Source organism: Argopecten irradians, chromosome 5 (assembly GCF_041381155.1).
Source record: "Argopecten irradians isolate NY chromosome 5, Ai_NY, whole genome shotgun sequence".
NCBI classification, from domain to species: Eukaryota; Metazoa; Mollusca; class Bivalvia; order Pectinida; family Pectinidae; genus Argopecten; species Argopecten irradians.
The window spans coordinates 596,289-620,254 of record NC_091138.1 but is presented as its reverse complement, the minus strand read 5'-3'; the positions used below and the strand labels follow the sequence as shown (position 1 = coordinate 620,254).

General features: G+C 35.4%; 1 protein-coding gene across 1 annotated transcript in view; it reads left to right on the top strand.

Moving 5' to 3' along the window:
* Window positions 1-23,966, top strand: part of LOC138322605 (uncharacterized) — a 77,672-nt gene that overhangs the window by 34,658 nt on the left and 19,048 nt on the right. Inside the window, exons 5-8 of the mRNA XM_069266577.1 lie at window positions 8,796-8,903; window positions 16,244-16,289; window positions 18,588-18,646; window positions 18,793-18,828. Coding sequence (XP_069122678.1) covers window positions 8,796-8,903; window positions 16,244-16,289; window positions 18,588-18,646; window positions 18,793-18,828 — 249 coding nt within the window. The remainder of the gene's footprint in view (window positions 1-8,795; window positions 8,904-16,243; window positions 16,290-18,587; window positions 18,647-18,792; window positions 18,829-23,966) is intronic.

Here is a 23,966-nt window from a genome sequence, read left to right as displayed (position 1 = left end):
TTTATAAAAATTGTAAATTATATGACCCTGGGATCTCCTGTTTCCCCTTGGGGAGGGGGTCAAGTTTACTATAGATTATAAAGGAAAAACACATTAATGAGCATTTTTTGCTGAATTTTCATAGGAAATGAGTCAGACTTGGTTAGAATTATTAGCCTGAGATAGCATTTTAACATCATATCCACATTGGTCCTGGCCGACCCCCTGGGGGTAGAGGGGTGGGATTAAAAAAGGGTCAAATAGGCTAAAACTTCAAAAATCTTCTCAAATTCTGGATATAGTAGAATCAAATAATCATAGATGGAAAGGTCTTCAGGTGTTTTATAAAAACTGTGAATTATATGACCTTGGGGTCTTACGTTACCCCCTAGGGAGGGGTCAAGTTTACTTTAGTTTATATAGGAAAAACATATTTGTGAACATTATTTGCCCAATTTTCGTAGGAAATTAGTCAAACTTGATTAGAATTATTAGCCTAAGATATAGCATTTTAACATCCATATCCGTCCTCGATGACCCCCTGGGGGACCAGAGGGGCAGGACCAAACAGGGTCAAATTGATTAAAATTTCAAAAAATACCTCTAAGTTCACAGGTTTGATGGAAGCAAATACTCTTCATAGTCTAAAAAGGTCAAATTTATAAATCACTGACCAACTTCAAGGCCCAGCAATAGAGCATATAGTGTTTTTATGTCTTTCATTTGTTTATTATTTGTTTCATTATATATTCTAACTCAGGTGACCGTTAAGGCCCATGGACCTCTTGTTTAAAAACATGATTATTAATTAATTCCTGAAATTCTAAACCAATCCGCATATGGCGACTGACAGCGCGAGCCCTGCAATCAGAAATTAATTTTAAGTGTAGTGAATAAGGGTTTTAGGTCATCTGACCCAAAGGATCAGGATGATCTATTCATATTTGGCCTGTAGCATGCTGGGATGAAGAGCTAACAAAGTTTGTTCAAATGAATGACCTTGACCTTCATTCACGGTCACAGGGGTCAAAAAGGCTAAATTTATTAAACAACTTCTTCTTCAGAACCAAAAGGCCCAGGCTGCTCATATTTGGCCTGCAGCATGCTGGGATGAAGGGCTACCAAGTTTGTTCAAATGAATGACCTTGACCTTAATTCAAGGTCGCAGGGGTCAAATAGGCTAAATCATTAGAATGACTTCTTGTGAAAATATATCAGAACTAAAACTTCTTCTATTAAAGGAGTTCTTTTGTATTGCCTCAATTGTTTGCCACTACTATATTCTTTGAGGTGTTGTATTGTGCCAATAGTCAGATGACCATTAAGGCCCATGGTCCTCTTGTTGATTCATAATTTCATGATTGGGGGTTTGATGCGTGGCTACAGTAAAAATACTGGTTATATTTTTAGGTCACCTGAGACATAGTCTCAAGTGACCTAATCTAATCGCATTTTGTCCGTCGTCGTGCGTCGTGCGTCGTGCGTCGTATGTCTGAAAACAATTTACATTTTAGCCTTCTTCTCCAAAACTGCTGAAGCAATTTCAATGAAATTTTGCACAAACTTTTTAAGGCATAAGGCCAATCAAAATTGTGAATAATATGGTACCCACCCCCCAAGGAACTTTGGTAGGGGCTAAAAGGGGTAAAATTCACTAAAGTTTCAAAATTCTTCTCCACTCACAGATGTGGTGGAATAAAATGCTCTTCATAGATAGAAAGATCTTAAGGTCCTTTACAAAAATTGTGAATTATATGACCCTGGGGTCTCACGTTTTCCCCTGGGAGGGGGTTTAAGTTTGCTATGGTTTATGTAGGGAAAACACATTTTTGAGCATTGCTTGGTCATTTGTAATAGGAAATGAGTCTAATATTGTCAGAATTATCAGTATGAGATGGCCATTGAATCCTATTAACAAATTTTCCATAACTATAACTGACACCCAGAGGCCTTAAGGGCAGGGTCAAAAGGGGTCAAATAGGCTAAAACTTCAAAAATCTTCTTCTGAAATACTGGAAATGTTAGAATCATATACTCTTCATAGATGGAAAGGTATTAAGGTGGTTTACAAAACTTGTGAATAATATGACCCTGGGGTCTCAGTTTTCCCCTGGGGGGGAGTCAAGTTTGCTAGAGTTTATAATAAGGAAAACACATTTATGAGCATTTTTTACTCAGTTTTCATAGGAAAAGAGTCAAACTTGGTTATAATTGTTAGTCTGAGATAGCATTTTAATATCATATCCATATTGGTCCTGGCCGACTCCCTGGGGGCAGAGGGGCGGGGCAAAAAGGGGCAAATAGACTAAAACTTCAAAAATCTTCTTCTCAAATTCTAGAAATGATAGAAGCAAATACTCTTTATAGATGGAAAGGTCTTAAGTTGTTTTATAAAAATTGTGAATAATATGACCCTAGGGTCTCGCGTTTCCCGCTAGGGAGGGGGTCAAGTTCACTTTAGGTTGTATATGAAAAACACATTTATGAACATTATTTGCTAAATTTGCATAGGAAATGAGTCAAACTTGATTAGAATTATTAACCTGAGATATAGTATTTTAACATCCAAATAAGTCCTCGCTGACCCCCTGGGGGACCAGAGGGGCGGGGCTAAACAGGGTCAAAATGACTTAAAATTTAAAAAATCTTCTGAGTTCACAGGTTTGATGGAAGCAAATACTCTTTATAGATTAAAAATCAAAATTTATGAAATCACTGACCGACTTCAAGGGCCAGTGTATTAGTAGTTATATGTCTTTGTTTCATTCTAAAAGAACTCAGGTGACCTTTAAGGCCCATGGGCCTCTTGATTGTTATTTTTATTATCAGTGTTTTCAATTATAATGAAGTCATGTTATTGCAAAAAAACCCAATAATTATAAAATATATGTCTACATTATACAATAATTTCATCTCCTAAGAAAGTTTCAATTCTACAGTAAATATATGTCTACATTGTACAATAATTTCATTTTCTAAAAAAGTTTCAAAGCTACGGTAAATTCAGTCATTTGATTATGTTTCAAAGTGCTTTGAAAGCTTCATTCTGATTGGTCGAAATTTCCGGAGAGACTTTCTGCTGGAAAACAATGCAGATCATATCAATTAACCCATGATATCAAACTGCAACGATTATGAAAGACACACTGTGTGGAAAATCTTTGTCCCAGATTATAAGTCATATTATTTCTAAGAATTTTCAATTTTGTTTAATTGGTTTCCAGATATTCTTTCATTTTGAAGTGTTTGAAGGCTTTGAAAAGATAGGGAGGATCTGAGGCATCCTACAATAGATTTTTTGAAGTGCTTTGAAAAGATAGGGAAGATCTGAGGCCTTCTACCATGAATTGTTTGAAGGCTTTGAAAAGATAGGTAGGATCTGAGGCATCCTACCATAGATTTTTTGAAGTGCTTTGAAAAGATAGGTAGGATCTGAGGCATTCTACCATGAATTGTTTGAAGGCTTTGAAAAGATAGGTAGGATCTGAGGCATCCTACCATGAATTGTTTGAAGGCTTTAAAAAGATAGGTAGGATCTGAGGCATCCTACCATGAAATGTTTGAAGGCTTTGAAAAGATAGGTAGGATCTGAGGCATCCTACCATGAATTGTTTGAAGGCTTTGAAAAGATAGGGAGGATCTGGGGCATCCTACCATAGATTTTTTGAAGTGCTTTAAAAAGATAGGGAAGATCTGAGGCCTTCTACCATGAAATGCTTGAAGGCTTTAAAAAGATAGGGAGGATCTGAGGCATCCTACCATCAATTGTTTGAAGGCTTTGAAAAGATAGGTAGGATCTGAGGCATCCTACCATGAAATGTTTGAAGGCTTTGAAAAGATAGGGAGGATCTGGGGCATCCTACCATAGATTTTTTGAAGTGCTTTAAAAAGATAGGGAAGATCTGAGGCCTTCTACCATGAAATGCTTGAAGGCTTTAAAAAGATAGGGAGGATCTGAGGCATCCTACCATCAATTGTTTGAAGGCTTTAAAAAGATAGGGAGGATCTGAGGCATCCTACCATCAATTGTTTGAAGGCTTTGAAAAGATAGGTAGGATCTGAGGCATCCTACCATGAATTGTTTGAAGGCTTTGAAAAGATAGGGAGGATCTGAGGCATCCTACCATGAATTGTTTGAAGGCCTTGAAAAGATAGGGAAGATCTGAGGCGTCCTACCATGAAATGTTTGAAGGCTTTGAAAAGATAGGGAGGATCTGAGGCGTCCTACCATGAAATGTTTGAAGGCTTTGAAAAGATAGATAGGATCTGAGGCGTCCTACCATGAATTGTTTGAAGGCTTTGAAAAGATAGGGAGGATCTGAGGCCTTCTACCATAGATTTTTCGAAGTGCTTTGAAAAGATAGGGAGGATCTGAGGCATCCTACCATAGATTTTTTGAAGTGCTTTGAAAAGATAGGGAAGATCTGAGGCCTTCTACCATGAAATGCTTGAAGGCTTTGAAAAGATAGGTAGGATCTGAGGCATCCTACCATGAATTGTTTGAAGGCTTTGAAAAGATAGGGAGGATCTGAGGCATCCTACCATGATTTGTTTGAAGGCTTTGAAAAGATAGGGAGGATCTGAGGCCTTCTACCATGAATTGTTTGAGGCTTTAAAAAGATAGGGAAGATCTGAGGCCTTCTACCATAGATTTTTCGAAGTGCTTTGAAAAGATAGGGAGGATCTGAGGCATCCTACCATAGATTTTTTGAAGTGCTTTAAAAAAGATAGGGAGGATCTGAGGCATCCTACCATGAAATGTTTGAAGGCTTTGAAAAGATAGGTAGGATCTGAGGCATCCTACCATGAATTGTTTGAGGCTTTAAAAAGATAGGTAGGATCTGAGGCATCCTACCATGAATTGTTTGAAGGCTTTAAAAAGATAGGTAGGATCTGAGGCATCCTACCATGAATTGTTTGAAGGCTTTGAAAAGATAGGGAGGATCTGAGGCATCCTACCATGAATTGTTTGAAGGCTTTGAAAAGATAGGGAGGATCTGAGGCCTTCTACCATAGATTTTTCGAAGTGCTTTGAAAAGATAGGGAGGATCTGAGGCCTTCTACCATGAATTGTTTGAGGCTTTAAAAAGATAGGGAAGATCTGAGGCCTTCTACCATGAATTGTTTGAAGGCTTTGAAAATATAGGGAAGATCTGAGGCCTTCTACCATGAATTGTTTGAAGGCTTTAAAAAGATAGGTAGGATCTGAGGCATCCTACCATGAAATGTTTGAAGGCTTTGAAAAGATAGGGAGGATCTGAGGCATCCTACCATGAAATGTTTGAAGGCTTTAAAAAGATAGGTAGGATCTGAGGCATCCTACCATGAAATGTTTGAAGGCTTTGAAAAGATAGGTAGAATCTGAGGCCTTCTACCATGAATTGTTTGAAGGCTTTGAAAAGATAGGTAGGATCTGAGGCATCCTACCATGAATTGTTTGAAGGCTTTGAAAAGATAGGTAGGATCTGAGGCGTCCTACCATGAAATGTTTGAAGGCTTTGAAAAGATAGGGAGGATCTGAGGCATCCTACCATGAAATGTTTGAAGGCTTTGAAAAGATAGGTAGGATCTGAGGCATCCTACCATGAATTGTTTGAAGGCTTTGAAAAGATAGATAGGATCTGAGGCGTCCTACCATGAAATGTTTGAAGGCTTTGAAAAGATAGGGAGGATCTGAGGCATCCTACCATGAATTGTTTGAAGGCTTTAAAAAGATAGGGAAGATCTGAGGCGTCCTACCATGAAATGTTTGAAGGCTTTGAAAAGATAGGGAGGATCTGAGGCGTCCTACCATGAATTGTTTGAAGGCTTTGAAAAGATAGATAGGATCTGAGGCGTCCTACCATGAATTGTTTGAAGGCTTTGAAAAGATAGGTAGGATCTGAGGCATCCTACCATGAATTGTTTGAGGCTTTAAAAAGATAGGTAGGATCTGAGGCATCCTACCATGAATTGTTTGAAGGCTTTAAAAAGATAGGTAGGATCTGAGGCATCCTACCATGAAATGTTTGAAGGCTTTGAAAAGATAGGGAGGATCTGAGGCATCCTACCATGAATTGTTTGAAGGCTTTGAAAAGATAGGTAGGATCTGAGGCATCCTACCATGAATTGTTTGAAGGCTTTGAAAAGATAGGGAGGATCTGAGGCCTTCTACCATAGATTTTTCGAAGTGCTTTGAAAAGATAGGGAGGATCTGAGGCCTTCTACCATGAATTGTTTGAGGCTTTAAAAAGATAGGGAAGATCTGAGGCCTTCTACCATGAATTGTTTGAAGGCTTTGAAAATATAGGGAGATCTGAGGCCTTCTACCATGAATTGTTTGAGGCTTTAAAAAGATAGGTAGGATCTGAGGCGTCCTACCATGAAATGTTTGAAGGCTTTGAAAAGATAGGGAGGATCTGAGGCATCCTACCATGAAATGTTTGAAGGCTTTAAAAAGATAGGGAGGATCTGAGGCATCCTACCATGAAATGTTTGAAGGCTTTGAAAAGATAGGTAGGATCTGAGGCCTTCTACCATGAATTGTTTGAAGGCTTTGAAAAGATAGGTAGGATCTGAGGCATCCTACCATGAATTGTTTGAAGGCTTTGAAAAGATAGGTAGGATCTGAGGCGTCCTACCATGAAATGTTTGAAGGCTTTGAAAAGATAGGGAGGATCTGAGGCATCCTACCATGAATTGTTTGAAGGCTTTAAAAAGATAGGGAAGATCTGAGGCGTCCTACCATGAAATGTTTGAAGGCTTTGAAAAGATAGGGAGGATCTGAGGCGTCCTACCATGAATTGTTTGAAGGCTTTGAAAAGATAGGGAGGATCTGAGGCGTCCTACCATGAATTGTTTGAAGGCTTTGAAAAGATAGATAGGATCTGAGGCGTCCTACCATGAATTGTTTGAAGGCTTTGAAAAGATAGGTAGGATCTGAGGCATCCTACCATGAATTGTTTGAGGCTTTAAAAAGATAGGTAGGATCTGAGGCGTCCTATCATGAATTGTTTGAAGGCTTTGAAAAGATAGGGAGGATCTGAGGCGTCCTACCATGAATTGTTTGAAGGCTTTGAAAAGATAGGTAGGATCTGAGGCTTCCTACCATGAATTGTTTGAAGGCTTTGAAAAGATAGGTTTGAGGCGTATATATATATATTAATTATATGATATATATATATATATATATAAGTAAAAAAGAACCGTGTCCATGTGATGGTTTCCATATACAGAAAAAGAAAACACAGCTATAAAACAGTTTTTTCCTCCCTAGCGCTTTCTCGGCTCATGCCGGTCTTCAGGGGTTTGAATTCTTTTATTTGTAAAACATGACGTCATAGTACAATGACGTCATAGTAAGATTACGTCATGACATGGTACATAAAGATATTGTGAATGGTTCTGGAAGAAACTAACAAAAACATGTCCATGTCACAATATCTTTATGTACCTTGTCATGACGTAATCTTACTATGACGTCATTGTACTATGACGTCATGTTTTACAAATAAAAGAATTCAAACCCCTGAAGACCGGCATGAGCCGAGAAAGCGCTAGGGAGGAAAAAACTGTTTTATATTTTTGTTTTCTTTTTATGTATATATTCATGTATATATATATATATATATATTCATGAAGAGCCATCATGAAATGGCGAAATTAGATGAAGGTCTTTGAGTTTTATTAGGTCACCTGAGACGAAGTCTCAAGTGACCTATTCTAATCGCCTTTTGTCCGTCGTCGTGCGTCGTGCCTTGTCCGTCGTATGTCCATAAACAATTTACATTTTCGACTTCTTCTCCAAAACTGCTGTAGCAATTTCAATGAAATTTTGCACAAACCTTCTAAGGTATAAGGCCAATCAAAATTGTGAATGATATGGTCCCCAACCCCTAGGGAGCTATGGGAGGGGCCAAAAGGGGTAAATTTGACTAAAATTTCAAAAATCTTCTCCACTCACAGATGTGATAGAATTAAATACTCTCCATAGATAGAAAGGTCCTAAGGTCCTTTACAAAAATTGTGAATTATATGACCCTGAGGTCTCATGTTTTCCTCTTGGGAGGGGGTCAAGTTGACTTTTAGTTTATATAGGAAAAACACATTTATGAACATTATTTGCCTATTTTTCATAGGAAATGAGTCAAACTTGTTTAGAATTATTAGTCTGAAATAGCATTTTAACATCATATCCATATTGGTAATTGCCGACCCCCAGGGGCCTGAGGGGCGGAGCCAAAAGGGGTCAAAATGGTATTTTCCAAAATCTTCTTTTTGAATTCACAGACTTAATTGAACCAGATACTCTTGATAGATTGGAAGGTCTTAAGGCCCTTTACAAAAATTTGTGAATTTCATGGCCCTAGGATCTCAGATTTTCCCCTGGGAAGGGGGTCAAATTTACTATAATTTATATAGGAAAAACACATTTAGGAACATTATTTGCTTAGTTTTCATAGGAAATTAGTCGATCTGGGTTAGAATTATTAGCCTGAGATAGCATTTTAACGTCATATCCATATTGGTCCTGGCCGACCCCCAGGGGCCAGAGGGGTGGGGCCAAAAGGGGTCAAAATGGATAACATTTCAAAAATCTTTCTTCTGAATTAATTCACAGATTGGATGGAACCAAATAATCTTCATAGATTAAAAAGTTAAATTTATAAAATCACTGACTGACTTCAAGGGCCTGATGGGCAAATATATAGTTTTTATTTGCATGTCTTTGTTTCATTCTGTATCTGAACTCAGGTGACCATTAAGGCCCATGGGCCTCTTGTTTTTTATATATTTATGCATATACACATGTACATTTGAAATGTTTTTCTTGTCAGGTGCTTAGCAGCTGTGGGCGTGGCAGGTTGTTCATTCGGTCTGCTCTGGTGAAGAAAGTGTTGGCTGTTCCTATACAAATTCTAGCAAAAGACCATCATTTAGCTCAGGTAAGGACAGTTAGCTCAGGTAAGGACAGTTAGCTCAAGTAAGGTCAGTTAGATCAGGTAAGGACAGTTAGATCAGGTAAGGACAGTTAACTCAGGTAAGGACAGTTATCTCAGTTAAGGACACTTAGCTCTGATAAGGTCAGTTAGCTCAGGTAAGGACAGTTAGCTCAGGTAAGGACAGTTAACTCAGGTAAGGTCAGATAGATCAGGTAAGGTCAGTTAGCTCAGGTAAGGTCAGTTAGTTCAGGTAAGGTCAGTTAATTCAGGTAAGGTCAGTTAGCTCAGGTAAGGTCAGTTAGCTCAGGTAAGGACAGTTTACTCAGATGAGGACATTTAGCTCAGGTAAGGACAGTTATCTCAGTTAAGGACACTTAACTCAGATAAGGACAGTTAGATCAGGTAAGGACAGTTAGCTCAGGTCGGGACAGTTAGCTCAGGTAAGGACAATTTTCATGGTGACGGAAATCATCAGTTAGCTCAGGAAAGGACAGTTAGCTCAGGTAAGGATAGTTAGCTCAGGTAAGGACAGTTAGCTCAGGTAAGGTCAGTTAGCTCAGGTAAGGACAATTTTCATGGTGACGGAAATCATCAGTTAGCTCAGGAAAGGACAGTTAGCTCAGGTAAGGATAGTTAGCTCAGGTAAGGACAGTTAGCTCAGGTAAGGTCAGTTAGCTTAGGTAAGGACAGTTATCTTAGTTAAGGACATTAAGATCAGGTGAGGACATTTAGATCAGTTAAGGACATTAAGATCAGGTGAGGACATTTAGATCAGTTAAGGACAGTTAGCTCAGGTAAGGACAGTTAGCTCAGTTAAGGTCAGTTAGATCAGGTAAGGTCAGTTAGCTCAGGTAAGGACAGTTAACTCAGGTAAGGACAGTTATCTCAGTTAAGGACAGTTAGCTCAGGTAAGGACAGTTAGATCAGATAAGGAAAGTTAGCTCAGGTAAGGACAGTTAGCTCAGCTCAGGTAAGGACAGTTAGCTCAGGTGAGGACAGTTAGATCAGGTAAGGACAGTTAACTCAGGTAAGGTCAGTTAGCTCAGGTAAGGACAGTTAGATCAGGTAAGGACAGTTAGCTCAGGTAAGGTCAGTTAGCTCAGGTAAGGACAGTAAGCTCAGGCAAGGACAGTTAACTCAGGTAAGGACAGTTAGCTCAGGTAAGGACAGTTAACTCAGGTAAGGTCAGTTAGATCAGGTAAGGACAGTTAACTCAGGTGAGGACAGTTAGATCAGGTAAGGGCAGTTAGCCCAGGTAAGGACAGTTAACTCAGGTAAGGACAGTAAGCTCAGGTAAGGACAGTTAGATCAGGTAAGGACAGTTAACTCAGGTAAGGACAGTTATCTCAGTTAAGGACACTTAGCTCAGATAATGTCAGTTAGCTCAGGAAAGGACAGTTAGCTCAGGTAAGGAAAGTTAACTCAGGTAAGGACAGTTAGATCAGGTAAGGTCAGTTAGATCAGGTAAGGTCAGTTAGATCAGGTAAGGACAGTTAGCTCAGGTAAGGACAGTTAACTCAGGTAAGGACAGTTAACTCAGGCAAGGACAATTAGCTCAGGTAAGGACAGTTAGATCAGGTAAGGACAGTTAGCTCAGGTAAGGACAGTTTGATCAGGTAAGGACAGTTTACTCAGATGAGGACAGTTAGATCAGGTAAGGACAGTTTACTCAGATGAGGACAGTTAGATCAGGTAAGGACAGTTAGATAAGGTAAGGACAGTTAGATCAGGTAAGGACAGTTAGATCAGGTAAGGACAGTTAGCTCAGGTAAGGACAGTTAACTCAGGTGAGGACAGTTAACTAAGGTGAGGACAGTTAGATCAGGTAAGGACAATTATCTCAAGTAAGGTCAGTTAGCTCAGATAATGTCAGTTAGTTCAGATAAGGTCAGTTAGCTCAGATAAGGACACTTAGCTCAGATAAGGACACTTAGCTCAGGTAAGGACAGTAAGCTCTGGTAAGGACAGTTAGCTCAGGTAAGGACAGTTAACTCAGGCAAGGATAATTAGCTCAGGTAAGGACAGTTAGCTCAGGTAAGGACAGTTAACTCAGGTGAGGACAGTTAGATCAGGTAAGGACTGTTAGCTCAGGTAAGGACAGTTAACTGAGTTAAGGACAGTTAACTCAGGTAAGGACAGTTAGATCAGGTAAGGTCAGTTAGATCAGGTAAGGTCAGTTAGATCAGGTGAGGACAGTAAGCTCAGGTAAGGACAGTTAGCTCAGGTGAGGACAGTTAGCTCAGGTAAGGACAGTTAGCTCAGGTAAGGACAGTTAGCTCAGGTAAGGACAGTTAACTCAGGCAAGGACAATTAGCTCAGGTAAGGACAGTTAGATCAGGTGAGGACAGTTAGATCAGGTAAGGACAGTTTACTCAGATGAGGACAGTTAGATCAGGTAAGGACAGTTAGATAAGGTAAGGACAGTTAGATAAGGTAAGGACAGTTAGATCAGGTAAGGACAGTTAGATCAGGTAAGGACAGTTAGCTCAGGTAAGGACAGTTAACTCAGGTGAGGACAGTTAACTAAGGTGAGGACAGTTAGATCAGGTAAGGACAATTATCTCAAGTAAGGTCAGTTAGCTCAGATAATGTCAGTTAGTTCAGATAAGGTCAGTTAGCTCAGATAAGGACACTTAGCTCAGATAAGGACACTTAGCTCAGGTAAGGACACTTAGCTCAGGTAAGGACAGTTAGCTCAGGTAAGGACAGTTAACTCAGGTGAGAACAGTCCCAGATTTCTCGAAACAAACTTAAGTCAAAAACTGACTCAAGTCATAAGTTTTCATATAAGATACATAAGGAGAAACACTTAAGTTTTGACTTAAGTCTGCACTCTTTTTTTCAAGAAATCGGTGCCATTTAGATCAGGTAAGGACAGTTTACTCAGGTGAGGACAGTTAGATCAGGTAAGGACAGTTTACTCAGGTAAGGACAGTTAACTCAGGTAAGGACAGTTAACTCAGGTGAGGACAGTTAGAACATGTAAGGACAATTAGCTCAAGTAAGGTCAGTTAGCTCAGATAATGTCAGTTAGTTCAGATAAGGTCAGTTAGCTCAGATAAGGACACTTAGCTCAGGTAAGGTCAGTTAGATCAGGTAAGGACAATTAGCTCAGGTAAGGTCAGTTAGCTCAGTTAAGGACAGTTAGCTCAGGTAAGGACAGTTAGCTCAGGTAAGGACAGTTAACTCAGGTGAGGACAGTTAGATCAGGTAAGGACAGTTAGCTCAGGTGAGGACAGTTAGCTCAGGTAAGGACAGTTATCTCGGTTAAGGAAAGTTAGCTCAGGTAAGGACAGTTAGCTCAGGTAAGGACAGTTAACTCAGGTAAGGACAGTTAACTCAGGTGAGGACAGTTAGATCAGGTAAGGACAGTTTACTCAGGTGAGGACAGTTAGATCAGGTAAGGACAGTTTACTCAGGTGAGGATAGTTAGATCAGGTAAGGACAGTTTACTCAGGTAAGGACAGTTAGATCAGGTAAGGACAGTTAGGGGGTCAATGTATTATTACCAGTATTTGAGAGTCCATTTATTATTACCAGTATTTGGAGGACCATGCATTATTATCAGTATTTGGGGGTCCATGTATTATTGCCAGTATTTCGGGGTCCATGTATTATTACCAGTATTTGGGGGTCCATGTATTGTTACCAGTATTTGGGGGTCCATGTATTGTTACCAGTATTTGGGGGTCTATGTAATATTATCAGTATTTGGGGGTCCATGTAATATTACCAGTAATTGGGAGTCCATGTATTGTTACCAGTATTTAGGGGTCCATGTAATTATCCCCCGCCCAACGAAGTTGGCGGGGGATATACAAATGGGTTCCGTCCGTCCGTCCGTCCGTCTGTCCGTCCGTCCGTCCGAATGGTTTCCGGAGCATAACTCTAAAACCAGTAGAGATATTTCCACGAAACTTCATACACATATTGGTCTTATGGTCTAGTAGTGCCTTTTGCTATTTTTAGGTTTTCATTTTTTGCATTTTTTCCATAACCATGGAAACATTGCTGAAAATATTATATTTTTTTACCAGGTTCGTTTCCGGAGCATAACTCTAAAACCAGAAGAGATATTTCCACGAAACTTCATAGACACATTGTTCTTATGGTCTAGTAGTGCCTTTTGCTATTGTAAGGTTTCCACTTTTTGTACTTTTTTCTGTAACCATGGAAACATTGCTGAAAATGGCAGATTTTTGTGTAAGAATCGTTTCCGGAGCACAACTCTAAAACCAGCAGAGATATTTCCATGAAACTTCATAGACACATTGTTCTTATGGTCTAGTAGTGCCTTTTGCTATTTTTAGGTTTTCACTTTTTGTGCTTTTTTTCTGTAACCATAGAAACATTGCTGAAAATATCAAATTTGGTAGCAGGTTCATTTCCGGAGCACAACTCTAAAACCAGCAGATATATTTCCATGAAACTTCATAGACACATTGTTCTTATGGTCTAGTAGTAGCTTTTGCTATTTTTAGGTTTTCATTTTTGTGCTTTTTTTCTGTAACCATGGAAACATTGCTGAAAATATCATGGTAAATGGTAAATATTACTTTAAAACTCCACCCATCTTTGTGTATATAGTCTAATATTTATGTCAAGGCTGTATACCTGATTCAACAATTGCAGCCACGCTGTACTTGAATTACACTCCATATTTCTTTAGCTCAACTTCCTTTTTCCTGGTTTTTTTCCTACACATTAGTCTCCACAATCAAACTTACTTCAGCTTTGATATCTCCATTGGCGGGGGATCTGAATGACTATGTCCTTGTATTATCAGTATTTGGGAGTCCATGTATTGTTACCAGTATTTGGAGGTCCATGTATTGTTACCAGTATTTGGGGGTCTATGTATTGTTACCAGTATTTGGGGGTCCATGTATTATTACCAGTATTTGGGGGTCCATGTAATATTATCAGTATTTGGAGGTCCATGTATTGTTACCAGTATTTGAGGGTCCATGTATTATTACCAGTATTTGGGGGTCCATGTATTGTTACCAGTATTTGGGGGTCCATGTATTGTTACCAGTATTTGGGGGGTCTATGTATTATTACCAGTATTTGGGGGTCCATGTAATATTATCAGTATTTGAGGGTCCATGTATTGTTACCAGTAATTGGGAGTCCATGTATTGTTACCAGTATTTGGGGGTCTATGTAATATTATCAGTATTTGAGGGTCCATGTATTGTTACCAGTAATTGGGAGTCCATGTATTGTTACCAGTATTTAGGGGTCCATGTAATATTATCAGTAATTGGGGGTCCATGAATTATTATCAGTATTTAGGGGTCCATGTAATATTATCAGTATTTGGGGGTCCATGTATTGTTACCAGTATTTGTGGGTCCATGTATTGTTACCAGTATTTGGGGGTCCATGTATTATTATCAGTATTTAGGGGTCCATGTAATATTATCAGTATTTGGGGGTCCATGTATTGTTACCAGTATTTGGGGGTCGATGTATTGTTACCAGTATTTGGGGGTCCATGTACTATTATCAGTATTTAGGGGTCCATGTAATATTATCAGTATTTGGGAGTCCATGTATTATTACCAGTATTTGGGGGTCCATGTAATATTATCAGTATTTGGGGGTCCATGTATTGTTACCAGTATTTGGGGGTCCATGTATTGTTACCAGTATTTGGGGGTCCATGTAATATTATCAGTATTTGGGGGTCCATGTATTAATACCAGTATTTGAGGGTCCATGTATTATTACCATTATTTGGGAGTCCATGTATTGTTACCAGTAATTTGGAGTCCATGTATTGTTACCAGTATTTGGGGGTCCATGTATTGTTACCAGTATTTAGGGGTCCATGTATTATTATCATCAGTAATTGGGGGTCCATGTATTATTATCAGTATTTAGGGGTCCATGTATTGTTACCAGTATTTGGGGGTCCATGTATTGTTACCAGTATTTGGGGGTCTATGTAATATTATCAGTATTTAGGGGTCAGTATTTAGGGGTCCATGTAATATTATCAGTATTTGGGGGTCCATGTATTAATACCAGTATTTGAGGGTCCATGTATTATTACCATTATTTGGGAGTCCATGTATTGTTACCAGTAATTTGGAGTCCATGTATTGTTACCAGTATTTGGGGGTCCATGTATTGTTACCAGTATTTAGGGGTCCATGTATTATTATCATCAGTAATTGGGGGTCCATGTATTATTATCAGTATTTAGGGGTCCATGTATTGTTACCAGTATTTGGGGGTCCATGTATTGTTACCAGTATTTGGGGGTCTATGTAATATTATCAGTATTTAGGGGTCCAGGTAATATTACCAGTAATTTGGAGTCCATGTATTATTATCAGTATTTGGGGGTCCATGTAATATTATCAGTATTTGGGGGTCCATGTATTATTACCAGTATTTGAGGGTCCATGTATTATTACTAGTATTTAGGGGTCCATGTATTGTAACCAGTATTTGGGGGTCCGTGTATTGTTACCAGTAATTTGGAGTCCATGTATTATTATCAGTATTTGTGGGTCCATGTTTTATTACCAGTATGTGAGGGTCCATATATTATTATCAGTATTTGGGGGTCCATGTATTATTACCAGTATTTGAGGGTCCATGTATTATTACCAGTATTTGGGGGTCCATGTATTATTACCAGTATTTGGGGGTCCATGTATTATTACCAGTATTTGGGGGTCCATGTATTATTACCAGTATTTGGGGGTCCATGTATTGTTACCAGTATTTGGGGGTCCGTGTATTGTTACCAGTAATTTGGAGTCCATGTAATATTATCAGTATTTGTGGATCCATGTTTTATTACCAGTATGTGAGGGTCCATATATTATTATCAGTATTTGGGGGTCCATGTATTATTACCAGTATTTGAGGGTCCATGTATTATTAGCAGTATTTGGGGGTCCATGTATTATTAGTAGTATTTGGGGGTCCATGTATTATTACCAGTATTTGAGGGTCCATGTATTATTACCAGTATTTGGGGGTCCATGTATTATTACCAGTATTTGAGGGTCCATGTATTATTAGCAGTATTTGGGGGTCCATGTATTATTAGCAGTATTTGAGGGTCCATGTATTATTACCAGTATTTGGGGGTCCATGTATTATTAGTAGTATTTGAGGGTCTATGTTTTATTACCAGTATGTGAGGGTCCATATATTATTATCAGTATTTGGGGGTCCATGTATTATTACCAGTATTTGAGGGTTCATGTATTATTACCAGTATTTGGGGGTCTATGTAATATTATCAGTATTTTGGGGTCCATGTATTATTACCAGTATTTGAGGGTCCATGTATTATTACCAGTATTTCTTGTTTGTAGGAATGGTATACAAACAATTCCATCCTTGGAGATGATATCCTTGTAGGTAAGTCTATTGATATATAATGCTCAAAGTCTCACAAGTTGAAGTCTACATTTATCAATAAATAAAAAAAAAATGACTTTAAATATCTGTCTTCCTCTCTTATTCATTGAAAAGTAAAGCAATTCTCATGACTTTACCTGTTTAGTATAACAGTGTATAACAGTATAACTGTGTATAACAGTATAACTGTGTATAACAGTATAACAGTGTATAACAGTATAACTGTGTATAACAGTATAACTGTGTATAACAGTATAACTGTGTATAACAGTATAACAGTGTATAACAGTATAACTGTGTATAACAGTATAACTGTGTATAACAGTATAACAGTGTATAACAGTATAACTGTGTATAACAGTATAACTGTGTATAACAGTATAACTGTGTATAACAGTATAACTGTGTATAACAGTATAACTGTGTATAACAGTATAACTGTGTATAACAGTATAACAGTATAACAGTGTATAACAGTATAACTGTGTATAACAGTATAACAGTGTATAACAGTATAACTGTGTATAACAGTATAACTGTATATAACAGTATAACTGTGTATAACAGTATAACTGTGTATAACAGTATAACTGTGTATAACAGTGTATAACAGTATAACTGTGTATAACAGTATAACTGTGTATAACAGTATAACTGTGTATAACAGTATAACTGTGTATAACAGTATAACTGTGTATAACAGTATAACTGTGTATAACAGTATAACTGTGTATAACAGTATAACAGTGTATAACAGTATAACTGTGTATAACAGTATAACTGTGTATAACAGTATAACTGTGTATAACAGTATAACTGTGTATAACAGTATAACTGTGTATAACAGTATAAACAGTGTATAACAGTATAACAGTGTATAACAGTATAACTGTGTATAACAGTATAACTGTGTATAACAGTATAACAGTGTATAACAGTATAACTGTGTATAACAGTATAACTGTGTATAACAGTATAACTGTGTATAATAACTGTGTATAACAGTATAACTGTGTATAACAGTATAACTGTGTATAACAGTATAACAGTGTATAACAGTATAACTGTGTATAACAGTATAACTGTGTATAACAGTATAACTGTGTATAACAGTATAACTGTGTATAACAGTATAACTGTGTATAACAGTATAACTGTGTATAACAGTATAACGTGTATATACAGTATAACTGTGTATAACAGTATAACTGTGTATAACAGTATAACTGTGTATAACAGTATAACTGTGTATAACAGTATAACAGTGTATAACAGTATAACTGTGTATAACAGTATAACTGTGTATAACAGTATAACTGTGTATAACAGTATAACTGTGTATAACAGTATAACTGTGTATAACAGTATAACTGTGTATAACAGTATAACTGTGTATAACAGTATAACTGTGTATAACAGTATAACTGTGTATAACAGTATAACTGTGTATAACAGTATAACTGTGTATAACAGTATAACTGTGTATAACAGTATAACAGTGTATAACAGTATAACAGTGTATAACTGTGTATAACAGTATAACTGTGTATAACAGTATAACTGTGTATAACAGTATAACAGTGTATAACAGTATAACTGTGTATAACAGTATAACTGTGTATAACAGTATAACTGTGTATAACAGTATAACTGTGTATAACAGTATAACTGTGTATAACAGTATAACTGTGTATAACAGTATAACTGTGTATAACAGTATAACAGTATAACTGTGTATAACAGTATAACTGTGTATAACAGTATAACAGTGTATAACAGTATAACTGTGTATAACAGTATAACTGTGTATAACAGTATAACAGTGTATAACAGTATAACAGTGTATAACAGTATAACAGTGTATAACTGTGTATAACAGTATAACATGTGTATAACAGTATAACTGTGTATAACAGTATAACTGTGTATAACAGTATAACTGTGTATAACAGTATAACAGTGTATAACAGTATAACAGTGTATAACAGTATAACAGTGTATAACAGTATAACAGTGTATAACAGTATAACTGTGTATAACAGTATAACTGTGTATAACAGTATAACAGTGTATAACAGTGTATAACAGTATAACAGTGTATAACAGTATAACTGTGTATAACAGTATAACTTTGTATAACAGTATAACAGTGTATAACAGTATAACTGTGTATAACAGTATAACTGTGTATAACAGTATAACAGTAATAACAGGTCTTGAATGGTAATTACTGGTAATCTATTTCATTTAATTGAATAAGAGATATTAAATAATTGTACAAATCTCTTTTTATTACAGAAATTTTACAGTCTCTACTCTTTGAGTTGACAGAAGTTCCATTCCAGCTACAAATTAAGGTAAACATTGCGTCCGTCTTGTCAGAGATTTTTTATCAGTTTTCTAGACAATCTCTTCATTAAACCAATTATTATCACTGTACAATGCCTGTTTTCTAGACAAGAAATGAGTCCCTCTTTGTTTATAAAGCTTCTTTTCCTTGCAGAATGCCAGTTTTCTAGACAACACATGGGACTTAGCAGTAAGTATGAACAATGTGCCCTGCCAGTAGAACTGGATAGTAAATATCATGTATATCGAGGTTACACAACAAGTTGGTTGTTGGCTATGGAATTTATTCCACATGAGTGAGTTTTTTTTCAAACAGTTTCAACAGCGGTTTGTTCTGCAAGCAACAATCAGACTACATCAACATGACGTCATTCAATAATTGATGATTTTAACAATTTGTGATGTGACAATGAGAAAAAAGTAATTCGGGTTAAAGACCGGAAGGTGTCATTCCACTAGTGGAATATCAATATATTTATCTAACACCCAGCACATTTATACAATGGCCTGATAGTGAAATAACACAACTTAATTATTATACCTCACTTTCATTTAGAATGTTCCAATTGGATTAAACTTGATCACATGCCATTTAATAAGTTAGATGTCTCCCGGGCATTGGGACGCGAGGGAAATAACCCCACGGAAATAACCCCTGAGAAAAATAACTCCAGGGAAATAACCTCTAAGGGAAATAACCCAGGGAAATAACCCCTTGGAAGCTTGGCACGGGACAGGAAGTGGACGTCGTCTGCAACGTCAACCAAAAATGGCAATACTATTGTTTATTTGTTTGCAGTCCAATGAATTTAGCAACATTGTTGGGAAATATCTTAATCGGTTCTTTAACAAGAGATTTAGATAGCTTGTTGATGTTGAATATAACAAATTTATGGATTTATTTTAATTTTGTTTGGTATAACAAAATGATTATGTCCCTAGGCCTATGTATCCCTTCACAGAGCCCCATAATTGTATGTGGTAAAAAAGTGATATTGAGTTTGTTGTCAAAAGGTTAGCTACGAAGATTCAAGTCGTTATAGATAGATGTTTTTTTTATGAAATTTTGGTTCATAGACAAAAACAGATTAATGATGGGTGTGATTGAAACTTGGTATCATTTTAGCTTGTGAGGTAAAGATATAGGAATATAGTTTGGTGGCAAATGGATGATAAGTTAGAGCACTGGGACCTAATCAAAATAGATACCAAAAACAAGGTCTGTTTCGGACTGAAAACTTGGTAAACTAGTAAACTAGTATCAGAACTCAGATGATCATTATCTCAGATGAATTGTTATAGTTATAATCTATGTATGTAATTTCAGACATACAAAAAGTTTGATAGTTATAATCTATGTACAGTATGTAATTTCAGACGTACAAAACGTTTGATAGTTATAATCTATGTATGTAATTTCATACGTACAGAAAGTTTGAGTTTGATAGTTATAATCTATGTATGTAATTTCAGTCGTACAGAAAGTTTGATAGTTATAATCTATGTATGTAATTTCAGACGTACAGAAAGTTTGATAGTTATAATCTATGTAATTTCAAACGTACAGAAAGTTTGAGTTTGATAGTTATAATCTATGTACAGTATGTAATTTCAGACGTACAAAAAGTTTGATAGTTATAATCTATGTACAGTATGTAATTTCAGTCGTACAGAAAGTTTGATAGTTATAATCTATGTATGTAATTTCAGACTACAAAAAGTTTGATAGTTATAGTCTATGTATGTAATTTCAGACGTACAGAAAGTTTGATAGTTATAGTCTATGTATGTAATTTCAGACTACAAAAAGTTTGATAGTTATAGTCTATGTATGTAATTTCAGACGTACAGAAAGTTTGATAGTTATAATCTATGTATGTAATTTCAGACTACAAAAAGTTTGATAGTTATAATCTATGTATGTAATTTCAGACGTACAGAAAGTTTGAGTTTGATAGTTATAATCTATGTATGTAATTTCAGATGTACAGAAAGTTTGATAGTTATAATCTATGTATGTAATTTCAGACGTACAGAAAGTTTGATAGTTATAATCTATGTACAGTATGTAATTTCAGTCGTACAGAAAGTTTGATAGTTATAATCTATGTATGTAATTTCAGACGTACAGAAAGTTTGATAGTTATAATCTATGTATGTAATTTCAGACGTACAGAAAGTTTGATAGTTATAATCTATGTATGTAATTTCAGACGTACAGAAAGTTTGATAGTTATAATCTATGTACAGTATGTAATTTCAGTCGTACAGAAAGTTTTATAGTTATAATCTATGTATGTAATTTCAGTCGTACAGAAAGTTTGATAGTTATAATCTATGTACAGTATGTAATTTCAGACGTACAGAAAGTTTGATAGTTATAATCTATGTATGTAATTTCAGTCGTACAGAAAGTTTGATAGTTATAATCTATGTACAGTATGTAATTTCAGACGTACAGAAAGTTTGATAGTTATAATCTATGTATGTAATTTCAGACGTACAAAAATTTTGATAGTTATAATCTATGTATGTAATTTCAGACGTACAAAAAGTTTGATAGTTATAATCTATGTATGTAATTTCAGACGTACAAAAAGTTTGATAGTTATAATCTATGTACAGTATGTAATTTCAGACGTACAAAAAGTTTGATAGTTATAATCTATGTATGTAATTTCATACGTACAGAAAGTTTGAGTTTGATAGTTATAATCTATGTACAGTATGTAATTTCAGTCGTACAGAAAGTTTGATAGTTATAATCTATGTATGTAATTTCAGACATACAGAAAGTTTGATAGTTATAATCTATGTATGTAATTTCAGTCGTACAGAAAGTTTGAGTTTGATAGTTATAATCTATGTACAGTATGTAATTTCAGTCGTACAGAAAGTTTAATAGTTATAATCTATGTATGTAATTTCAGACGTACAGAAAGTTTGATAGTTATAATCTATGTACAGTATGTAATTTCAGTCGTACAGAAAGTTTGATAGTTATAATCTATGTACAGTATGTAATTTCAGTCGTTTAGAAAGTTTGATAGTTATAATCTATGTATGTAATTTCAGACGTACAAAAAGTTTGATAGTTATAATCTATGTATGTAATTTCATACGTACAGAAAGTTTGAGTTTGATAGTTATAATCTATGTACAGTATGTAATTTCAGTCGTACAGAAAGTTTGATAGTTATAATCTATGTATGTAATTTCAGTCGTACAGAAAGTTTGATAGTTATAATCTATGTACAGTATGTAATTTCAGACATACAGAAAGTTTGATAGTTATAATCTATGTACAGTATGTAATTTCAATCGTACAGAAAGTTTGATAGTTATAATCTATGTACAGTATGTAATTTCAGACATACAGAATGTTTGATAGTTATAATCTATGTATGTAATTTCAGACATACAGAAAGTTTGATAGTTATAATCTATGCATGTAATTTCAGACGTACAGAAAGTTTGATTGTTATAATCTATGTACAGAATGTAATTTCAGACGTACAGAAAGTTTGATAGTTATAATCTATGTATGTAATTTCAGACGTACAGAAAGTTTGAGTTTGATAGTTATAATCTATGTATGTAATTTCAGATGTACAGAAAGTTTGATAGTTATAATCTATGTATGTAATTTCAGACGTACAGAAAGTTTGATAGTTATAATCTATGTATGTAATTTCAGTCGTACAGAAAGTTTGATAGTTATAATCTATGTATGTAATTTCAGCGTACAGAAAGTTTGATAGTCATAATCTATGTATGTAATTTCATACGTACAGAAAGTTTGATAGTTATAATCTATGTATGTAATTTCATACGTACAGAAAGTTTGATAGTTATAATCTATGTACAATATGTAATTTCAGTCGTACAGAAAGTTTGATAGTTATAATCTATGTACAGTATGTAATTTCAGTCGTACAGAAAGTTTGATAGTTATAATCTATGTATGTAATTTCATACGTACAGAAAGTTTGATAGTTATAATCTATGTATGTAATTTCATACGTACAGAAAGTTTGATAGTTATAATCTATGTACAGTATGTAATTTCAGACGTACAGAAAGTTTGATAGTTATAATCTATGTATGTAATTTCAGACGTACAAAAAGTTTGATAGTTATAATCTATGTATATGTAATTTCAGACGTACAAAAAGTTTGATAGTTATAATCTATGTATGTAATTTCATACGTACAGAAAGTTTGAGTTTGATAGTTATCATGTACATATGTAATTCAGTATGTAATTTCAGTATTACGTACAGAAAATTTGATAGTTATAATCTATGTATGTAATTTCAGACGTACAAAAATTTGATAGTTATAATCTATGTATGTAATTTCAGACGTACAGAAAATTGTTTGATAGTTATAATCTTGTATGTAATTTCAGACGTACAGAAAGTTTGAGTTTGATAGTTATAATCTATGTATGTAATTTCAGACGTACAGAAAGTTTGATAGTTATAATCTATGTATGTAATTTCAGACGTACAGAAAGTTTGATAGTTATAATCTATGTATGTAATTTCAGTCATACAGAAAATTTGATAGTTATAATCTATGTATGTAATTTCAGACGTACAAAAAGTTTGATAGTTATAATCTATGTATGTAATTTCAGTCATACAGAAAATTTGATAGTTATAATCTATGTATGTAATTTCAGACGTACAAAAAGTTTGATAGTTATAATCTATGTATGTAATTTCAGACGTACAGAAAGTTTGAGTTTGATAGTTATAATCTATGTATGTAATTTCAGACGTACAGAAAGTTTGATAGTTATAATCTATGTATGTAATTTCAGACGTACAGAAAGTTTGATAGTTATAATCTATGTATGTAATTTCAGACGTACAGAAAGTTTGATAGTTATAATCTATGTATAGTATGTAATTTCAGACGTACAAAAAGTTTGAGTTTGATAGTTATAATCTATGAACAGTATGTAATTTCAGTCGTTTAGAAAGTTTGATAGTTATAATCTATGTATGTAATTTCAGTCGTACAGAAAGTTTGATAGTTATAATCTATGTATGTAATTTCAGACGTACAGAAAGTTTGATAGTTATAATCTATGTACAGTATGTAATTTCAGTCGTTTAGAAAGTTTGATAGTTATAGTCTATGTATGTAATTTCAGACGTACAGAAAGTTTGATAGTTATAATCTATGTATGTAATTTCAGACGTACAGAAAGTTTGAGTTTGATAGTTATAATCTATGAACAGTATGTAATTTCAGACGTACAGAAAGTTTGATAGTTATAATCTATGTATGTAATTTCAGACGTACAAAAAGTTTGAT